We start from the raw sequence: 10,250 nt of genomic DNA, 5'->3' as shown, positions 1-10,250 counted from the left end.
AAGACACGGATTAAGTGATAAAAGTTTACAGGTAAAATTTATGAACACGAAATCACAATGTACTCATTCTTGGCTAGTTCTTTTGAGAGACCAGCAGAGTTTCGAAGAGATTCTAGTGGATTTTTGTTAACAAAGACACAGATTAAGTGATAAAAGTTTACAGGTAAAATTTATGAACACGAAATCACAATGTACTCATTCTTGGGTAGTTCTTTAGAGAGACCAGCAGAGTTTCGAAGAGATTCTAGTGGATTTTTGTTAACAAAGACACAGATTAAGTGATAAAAGTTTACAGGTAAGATTTATGAACACGAAGTCACAATGAGAGATTATTTATAACCCTATGACACACAAACTTTATCTTGATCTTATACAATATGTAAAATAAAATTAAAAAATATCAAACTGGTGTAGACCAAGGTTGCAGAAAATTACTCACACATATACAATGTGCACCTAAGATTTTGCCCAAAAGAAAGATATTCCTGAAACATGAAGAGTTGTGTTCATGGAAACAACTTCCAAAATCTTGATAAGTAGTGTTATCTAATGAAAATTAAAATGATCATACCTTAGTTTACATTTAAAATATCAATATTTACTACTTGGAAAAGAAGAATGTTTTAATCTTATTATATTTCCCAAACAAGCTGGGTGAAAAGTTTTGTTTTATATCAGTTTCTATAAAAAATTAAAATTAGTAAAGCATAAAATAATCAACTTTTTGTTATATAATGACATCTTCTTTGATGGTACTTATACTGTTCTATAAAAAAATACTGTTTTAAGCATTAGGGTCATGAGTTACAAAGATCTTGCAAGGTGTAGTAAACCAAAGATCTCTATAAATGTAGTTTTATTTCTGTGTATATAGAATGTGTAGTACATAAGATATTTTATCTGAGGTGGGGTGTATGCCTCCTACCCCTAGTAATTAGCAGTAAGTAAAAAAAGTCCAGAAGATTAGGTGTCTTTGACCTAAAGCTGTTTGGTGGTTTTGTAATCCTGGAAAGGATAGTGTGAATAATGTTGAGATGAGTAAAATGTACTGTCTCCATAGCTTACAGAAGGCTAAAAACAAACAACTTGAGAGGAAACCAAAATAAGTTCTGTAATACAATTAGTATAATTTAAGCACAGATCATAATATCATATGAATAAAAATATAATAATATTTTAATCTTATTATAATTGGCAAAATGTAATTTTTATTGAAGCTCTTCGATTATGTATTTTTTTCAAGTATTTTGCAGTTATGTTTTACTCAAGTTCATGAAAAAATTATTTTTTTTTTATACACTTATGACCTTAGTGCTTACCATGAAAAAAATTACTACTTTGTTTTAATAGGTTTCTAAGTTTTTAGAGACTTTATAACAAAAGACGGATGACCAGTATTAAAACCTGAAATATTTATAGCTCAACTTTGTAGGTGTTTATTAAATATACCTAATACATTACACTTTTCATAAAACCTATCAAAAACACTTACAGGACTTATGAATAGCAATTATATTTATCATACGGTATAAAAATGTATTTGAGTACTGACATATTTTGATAAATGTCAATTAATACTATTTAGTTAATACTGCACAATAAATGTCATGTATTCTAGAAAATAAAAATCAAACAGCACAGATAGGTTTCAATTGCGAAACTATATTAACAAACTAATTTGCGTTACTATTCTGAAAACAAAAGTATTCCACTACGATGATAATTTACAGAGCAAACCAGTCAATTATGTGGTAAGATACTTATTTACTGTTGTATAACATATTAAGTGTTTAAAACTCCTTATCTGACACTGTTCTGACGTTAGGGCTCTGTGGTGTAACAATATATCTCCACGTGAACTTAAGATATCTAAATCTGGAGACGTTTAAATCCTCGTTTCTAAACAAACCTACCTGAAATTTCATGCTGTGCATAATTATAAGTCATGGGCACAAGGTGCAGCATAGAGGTGTAAGACTTGCGAGCACGACTGTCTGAGGATTGGACATTGTCAGGTATTTCTCCAAGAAAATGGATCTTCTCATACGCACCTAAGTATCTGTTGAAGAAGAAGTAAATTCAATTATTCAGTGAAGCAGCTGCTTCTATACAGTCGCTATGCTACTAAGACGTCATCTTCACACTCTTCTAACACACCACGAGAAAGGTAAAGGCGGTACCGTCATAGGCTGAGGGGTGATCCTAGTGCGAAATCAGCTGACGCGATTACGTCACATTGTAGTGACCTGGCAATCATCCAAATCTGGACTGCACGTGGACTTACATTCGGTACACAAGCACAAACTCCGGTCGTTTCATTCACAAGAAACAACGCCAACGTCGGTCGCTAGTTAGTTCCGTGTTCGCTCTTACTAACACGTCTACAAAGTGTCGTCAAACGACATTAGCATTGCTGGCAAATTCCCATGACAAGTGGAGTACAATAGCAATTGTGGATTTTAAATGGGTTGTTCGTAAGCTATAGAAAAACTTTGCATATAACGTTGAACTTCGGTCACTGCTAGTTTTGTCTAGCAAAGCAGATAATATTTCTATATTTATTCTATTTAAAACATAAAATCAACCTTTTCAGTAGTGCCACTTAGAAGGGGTGGGGTTTCTAAATAACCTTTATCATCAGTTGGTTTCAGTAATTTTTAAAAAAATTTTTACCTATCAATTTGGTAAACATTCTTTCCTCCTAAAAGTAAAAGTTTAATTAAATCAAAGTTACACACGTGCACTCTCTAATAGTATTATCCACTGGGTATTTTTTACATTTCATTGCTTAGTTACCCAGCATCCCAAACAATTGTAAGCCACTCCCGTTCCCCGAAGGGTAAATGATAGTATATTTGTAGCTACCCTCCCCCTACCCCCACTGGTTTTCGTGAATAAGCAGACACACGCAGACTTTTGTCAAATAACGGCTTTTAAGATTAGCAATGAAAGTGGAGAGACTGAACAACCTAAATTCTAACTCATCGAGTACAATCACCACTCTTGTTGTGTTCAGTCGAACTTTCGACACTGTAATGGTGAGTGTCGTTTTGTTTTAGAATTCATTTATGCGCAAAGAAACAAAATGGGCTATCCGTGCATAGCCTTTCCTAATTTTGAGCTGATACACTACAGGGAAGACACCGATGCCCAGCACTTGGGTTACTCTTATTTGACCGACTAATGAGATTAGACTGTCACTCTTATAGCGCACTCATGACTTCAAAGCGCGAAATGAGTATTTGCAGCAACGAGATGCGAACCATCAATTCGCGGATTCACGATCCGAACACACTAACCACTTGGATACACACACACACACACACACGTGTGTGTGTGTCTGTGAGTTCATATATAAATGTACCATTATATTTATATTTTCTTATACAGTAACTTTATTTATTTATAGATATTTATTATTTTAACTTTATTTATGCTAAAACTGTATTTATTTTTAAAACATATTTCAGTTTGACACAGAAAGATATACATCAGTTCTTCGATGAAAATATCAACAGTCATCGGTTTGAACATAATAGTAATTCTATCTTACAATTAAACACAAGTGTTTTTTTTTTAAATACATTAAGTACCATACGGAAACAAACACTCGACAAGCGGAGAGAAAGCCATACACGCCAGGAAAAAGTAAACGATAAAACTACTACACGCACGTGACTCAAGCACGAGAATGGCCTTTGTGTAGGATGTACACAGAGATTTGTACACAATGCAAATACTCAACTCAGCCGTAACATGGAGCATTTTCTTTCACACTGAAAATGTAACATTAAACATGAAAGATAATCAACTCGCCAAGTTATTAGTTGTGTAATATTATTAACAATGCTTACTCTTGTACGAAATGCACAGAAAGTAAATTAAAATGATCATATTACAGATTTCTCTTTTCAACAAAGGTAAAATTGAAAAGGAAATCTGTGAAGAAAGGTCATGGAAATGTTGCTGATTTATCATTATATAATTTTATTGGGCTGTAGATAAAAATAAGTAATAAATTTATTACAAGTTTTAATCATTTGTAAGGCACATGCAATATAAAAAAAAATCAACAAAGACATACACAAAAACTATGTGCTTTTGTTTTATTCATTAGCAGACCATAACACCAATGCGGAAAACCCGAAATGGTTACCGTACAACAGAGAGCTTAGTTTGTCCGACTACACGTGAAGTTGACAAGGTAATACGCTTGGAAAAAGAGTATATCAGTCTTGCCGGATACGAGAAGTGAAGTTATTCCTCACTCCCAAATACATCCCGTGGGTTGCGGACATGCATACAAATTATTCACGTTCATTTATTATATGAAGTTTCATATTATAATTAATATTGCCATAGATGTTATATTTGTTAGTGTAAGGAATACTAATTAATATTGCCATAGATGTTATATTTCTTAGTATAAGGAATACTAATTAATATTGTCATAGATGTTATATTTCTTAGTGTAAGGAATACTAATTAATATTGCCATAGATGTTATATTTCTTAGTATAAGGAATACTAATTAATATTGTCATAGATGTTATATTTCTTAGTGTAAGGAATACTAATTAATATTGTCATAGATGTTATATTTCTTAGTGTAAGGAATACTAATTAATATTGCCAAAGATGTTATATTTCTTAGTATAAGGAATACTAATTAATATTGTCATAGATGTTATATTTCTTAGTGTAAGGAATACTAATTAATATTGCCAAAGATGTTATATTTCTTAGTATAAGGAATACTAATTAATATTGTCATAGATGTTATATTTCTTAGTGTAAGGAATACTAATTAATATTGCCATAAATGTTATATTTCTTTGTGTAAGGAATACTAATTAATATTGCCAAATATGTTATATTTCTTAGTATAAGGAATACTAATTAATATTGCCAAAGATGTTATATTTCTTAGTTTAAGGAATACTAATTAATATTGCCATAGATGTTATATTTCTTAGTGTAAGGGATACTTTTGTACTGTCAGACTACAGTGAAGGCAGCTAGTCATCGGCACCCACCGCCATCTCATGATCTACGCTGATCGAACAGTGGGATCTGACCGTCACTCTTATAATACACTCATGGCCCTAAAGTTCAAAGCGCATTTTTTTTTTTGGCAGTAATTGCACGTGAACCATGGCCAATCAGGTTTATAGTCTTACATGCTAACCACTAGGCCACACCCATCCCAACTCTGTTGCATTATGGACTGCTATCCAGTTTTTCATGCAATTTATGAACTTTTCCGACAACGTGAATTATCCACGTTGGATAAAAAAAACTTCAAGTCATCAATCAGTAGCCACGTGATTAGGCTAGTTTCCTCTCAGGTTTCTATTTTTAACATTATATGAAGATAATATATAACCATTAAAACTCTATCAATTATTAAAGATAATAATGATAATTAGTGCGTACAGCGAGGAATGTCATATTTAAAGTGGCTACTACTCAATACAGAGTTTAAACTTAATATCATGTTGACATGAAACGTTTCTCTACAATATTTCGGGGCTTCTCGGGTAGAATCGGGAAATAAGTTTCTTTTATCAACTGCCTGAAAGTGGCCGAAAGACGCTGGAGGGTTCACCTGTTTTAACCACATATATACATCATCAGTTTTCATGGAGAACAACTATTATAGTGTTTCCTTTTGTTCATGAAAGCTAATGATGTATATAGCGCCTACACCAACCGGCCTGGTAACACTGTTACTCGACAACAGGCTACGTCGGCACTGGGTAAGACAGATGTAGTGTGTTAGACTTATTATAACATGTTATTCCTTACTTTCACTCATAAGTTCCTGGAATTAGTAACGTAATTTTTTCCCATTGACACTGTGGTTGCTTACCCGACCCGGGAACAAGAAGACCGGTTTACCAGTTCTGGTAGAATAATATCATAGTTAATTTAAATAAAATGATAATAATAAAAGTAATCAGTGTTACGAATAAAATAATAATTTTATGTTACTAATTCTTACCTTACAAATCTATTTTGTAAATTACTTAAATAATAATAATTAAAAGATAATATTTACAATACACTTCTTAATCTGGCTCACACCATAACAGTTGTTGTCCATGAAAATTGATGATATATATATATATATCGCTTAGACCACTACTCTTTGCATACTCCTCCCGGCCTGATGAGCCTTGGTATTGGGCAAAAGGCCTCGTCGGCACTAGATATGGCACAAGTAGTGTTGTTGACATATTATTGGTTCTTACGATTTAAAACCTGAACGTTGTTCAGACACTAACCAGGAAGTAGCAGTTGGGGAAAAATATTTTACACAATCGCGTTTTTCTTTTTTCATCACATTAACCTGAAGCAGCAACACCCTCTGGTGTCATTCAACAAATGGAAATCAGCGATTGAACAGCACATACTTCATAAAAAAATACGAAAGTGCTGACATTTAAAACAAATTAATGGTAAACGAATGGTTTATGAGTCATTACAAACTCAAGATATACATTGACGACGTTACCAAGCGACTCAGCACCAGCTTCCGCTCGTGTGTCATATAAACATACACACACACACAACTTAAAATTAAATAATGCTTCAGTTCTTATCGTTAAAGCACATTAAAAACGTTAAGATTTTATTTACGTTTGGCACATTATACAGAATTGATGCACATAAATAAACAGCAACACAGGTCTATGTAAGAATCCTATATTAAACATAAGGTCGATAATAATTCTGTTAAAAATATATGATGATGAGAAATAGCTGAACTTTCTGCCCATTCCATAATAAACAGACATATACACGAGTATAAGAATAGGACAAGAAAAAATACAAAGTAATAAATGTGCATTATCATATTAATGAAATAAAGATGTGCTGTATATGCACATTCTTTTTGTATCTCTTCGATATTTCCATCGTACTGTAATATATGTACATACAGAATAAAATAAAACAAAAGAAACGGTAAGTTTCGCACTTTTAAGGCTGCGAAAAGAACATCAAATTACATTCATGTGATGTAAGGAGCGCCCTACCGCGAAAGCTGTGATATATATATACACACACACACACACACACACAGTTATATATATATATATATAGAGAGAGAGAGAGAGAAGACAAGCAGTGCTTATAACTGTTTCCAGTTACCTCAGTTGTTAAGTGCTTTACTTCTTACCGACGGTTCACGTGGCATTAGTGAAATGAAGATCAATGACGAGCTCATCCATTCTGCTCCGCTGGGGGTGTGATGAAAGTGTTCCCATTACAGATTTTTCTCTCTTTTTTTTTTACCCTCAACTAATCTCCCACCTATCTGTCATCGCATATTTCTATTTACGTGTTTGTCACGGTGAGTATTCTGCCTTGTAAAGGATGTCTGCTGTTCTACTAATATGCCCGTTTTCCCTTCTATGCTACGGAACTATTTACTGGAGCGTATACTTAATAACAAATCTTACGATCTATATATCGACCTATTCATTTATCTACCTCTACTTTTATTTAATTATTATGGCATTAATTTGGAAGTGAAAGGCATTTCACTTGATGATGATGAATCAATGAAGGACTATTACCAGAAGGCAATGATTATCTTCATATTCCCACAGTCTGAACGGCACATTTGATGATGTACCCGTAAGGACATAGAAAAATTGGCCAGGGGCTCGTGACGTATTGGAGGCGACACGGGAGGATTGGACAGGGTCTCACATAATCCACATAAGCTTATTTATATTATATTACTATACAATACGATTCAATCAAGAACCAATCGATTCAATTATTATCGCTGTAGAAAACAGGAAAACAAAATGACCCCTTTAGCGTGACGTCATCGGCCTCGTGCTTATAGGTTCCGATTCCCTGTTAATCAGCATAATATCAATTAGCAGTGGAAGTTGCCTACACAGCTCTGGATGCCTTATATTCCTAGCTATATTATATATATATATGTTGTTCTACATATTTGTCGGTATTAAAACTTTATAAATTCCATTAGCTTGGTTTACAGTGACTAAAAGAGAAACTGCGGAGCAGGACAATTTTTGTATCGACCGATCAGTACACTAAAATTGCCTTTGCTTGTTTTTCACAGACATACACACACTAGCGTAAAGAGGCGTGACTGATTGTTTGTCACGGATATTCGCGCCAAGCTACACGAAGACTCCCTGTGCCAGCCGTCCCTAATTTTGACAGACTATAGATAAGACAGCTAGTCAACAGCATCCACCGCCAACTTTTGGACTACTCTAATAGAATAGTGAGAATTTACTGTCACTCTTATAACGCACCTACAGCCCCCAAAGATTTTGTGTATGTGTATATGTATGTATGGTAATGGAACGGGAACAGATGACCTTCTGATCCACCATCCGGCTCGATAATAAATGGGCCACGCTCAGCCAAGCTTAAGAGGGATATCTTAAAATAATTCAAAACAAAAAACAACTGACAATTTAAGTGTTATACTCGTGAAATATGGACGAAACACCTTTTTTTTTAGTACAACGAACTATGCTTGCGTTTTACAAAGAGAATGTTGCCTTTATTTACCTGTTTCAATGGTATAAATTGACGTGGTACGATCTCTTCTAATCAAGTGCTATTTTCCACAACAATCAACACACTTTAAAGTGTTTAAAATCCGCACACTGCACTACTTTCCTTCAAACAATGACAACATTTGGTAATTTCGTGCGAGTTTCTATTTTAGTTGCATACTTAAAATAGGTACACCATTTTTTATCCCCCCTTAAATTGGAAAGGAAATTTATTTTCAATGCAGACTCTTAACTGAAAATGTTTTCGTTTAATCTGTCATCACCAAAATTAGATAGCACATACATACCAATCAGCTAAAAGTTCAGGAAAATGGAATACCTACAATAGAACCGCCATTCGCGTTTATTGATATAATATAAATAATCCATTTGCTTTGAGCACGTCTTCAATACACATTAATAAGTAAGCCGTTCCTAATAAATACGGTAAAATAACTCGAGACACCTCTGAGGTAATAGGTCTATCCCCGGATAGTGCCAGGATTACTGAGACGTCCCTGAAGAAAAAGGTCTATCCCCAGATAGTGCCAGGATTATTGAGACGCCCCTGAAGAGAAAGGTCTATCCCCGGATAGTGCCAGGATTATTGAGACGCCCCTGAGGAGAAAGGTCTATCCCCAGATAGTGCCAGGATTATTGAGACGCCCCTGAAGAGAAAGGTCTATCCCTGGATAGTGCCAGGATTATTGAGACGCCCCTGAAGAGAAAGGTCTATCTCCGGATAGTGTCAGGATTATTGAGTTTCTTGTTTTGTGGTTTCTAAATTTTTGACACTAAGTTATTTTTATCATCAAAGACGAACAGTTTACCCCTGTTGTGCATGAATTGTTCGTTGCCTACTGTTTAACCGTTGTTAGCAAACAAGTGGACTCCAGTGGTATTATATTCATATGTATGCTTTGTCACATAGTATCCACTTGGCTCTTTTCAGACTGAAAGACAATCAAGCACGGAAATCGAATTTTTAGATCAGCACAAGCTTTATAACAAGTTTGTAATACATATTCTTAAGTTCTGGGGTCCGCTTTGACTTATTTTACAGACTAAGAGATAAAAATGAGTATCGTTTAGTTGAGCAGCGGTTCTCAAACTTTAGTAACCGAGGATCCCTTTTAATTTAAATATTTTTCGCGACCCCCAAACCTATTGTTGCGTCAGCGAGTCAAATGACTACTGTGACGCCACGTTTCTAGAACTATCCTGTACCTTGGTGAATGCTCTAGTATTTACTAGATATAGGGTAGTCTGGTATATAAAAGAGGGTGACAACGTGACGGAATAATGTAATGTGTGTGTAGATAGTAATTGAACTGCAGTCAGAAGTATTGTAGACGTTCGTTGATATAGCGTTTGTTTTAGCGCGATTGTTGAAAATAAGTGTATCGTAAAGTTGTATTCGGAAAGAATAAACCAGTTTTATAAAGTAAGGACTTGTGTCGCTAAATTTTCGTCGGAACGAAGTTACGGAAAGTTAATTAACAAACGGAGACGTAACAATATGATAAAATAATTTTAAAAACAAGTACGTTTTCCCAACTGTATCTCGACTGTTAAGTACACCACGTATTTTATAAAGACGTAGTAGTAAAAAAAAATACAGTTTGTGTCTATGTGCTGGTTAAGAGATTTGTGCATGCAATTAGCTCTTTAAAAAAATGATATTGACACATTTATTTG

The 10,250-nt window shown here is 34.3% G+C and overlaps 1 protein-coding gene across 2 annotated transcripts in view; it reads right to left on the bottom strand.

Annotated features, from left to right (window-relative positions):
- LOC106464182 (AT-rich interactive domain-containing protein 2-like) overlaps positions 1–10,250 on the bottom strand; it is a 73,785-nt gene that overhangs the window by 40,357 nt on the left and 23,178 nt on the right. The window contains exons 1-2 of one of the 2 annotated variants that reach the window (XM_022392142.1): positions 2,181–2,198; positions 1,914–2,059 (exon numbers count right to left, since the gene is read on the bottom strand). In XM_022392142.1, the coding sequence (XP_022247850.1) occupies positions 1,914–1,965 (52 nt within the window). In that variant the 5' untranslated portion in view covers positions 1,966–2,059; positions 2,181–2,198. Of the gene's footprint in view, positions 1–1,913; positions 2,060–2,180; positions 2,199–10,250 lie in introns of those variants that run through there. The other variant, XM_013924309.2, reaches the window with a different exon arrangement.

This window comes from Limulus polyphemus, unplaced genomic scaffold (assembly GCF_000517525.1).
Source record: "Limulus polyphemus unplaced genomic scaffold, Limulus_polyphemus-2.1.2 Scaffold58, whole genome shotgun sequence".
Classification (NCBI taxonomy): Eukaryota; Metazoa; Arthropoda; class Merostomata; order Xiphosura; family Limulidae; genus Limulus; species Limulus polyphemus.
The sequence above is the reverse complement of the archived record's forward strand: the minus strand, read 5'-3'. Positions and strand labels throughout refer to the sequence as shown.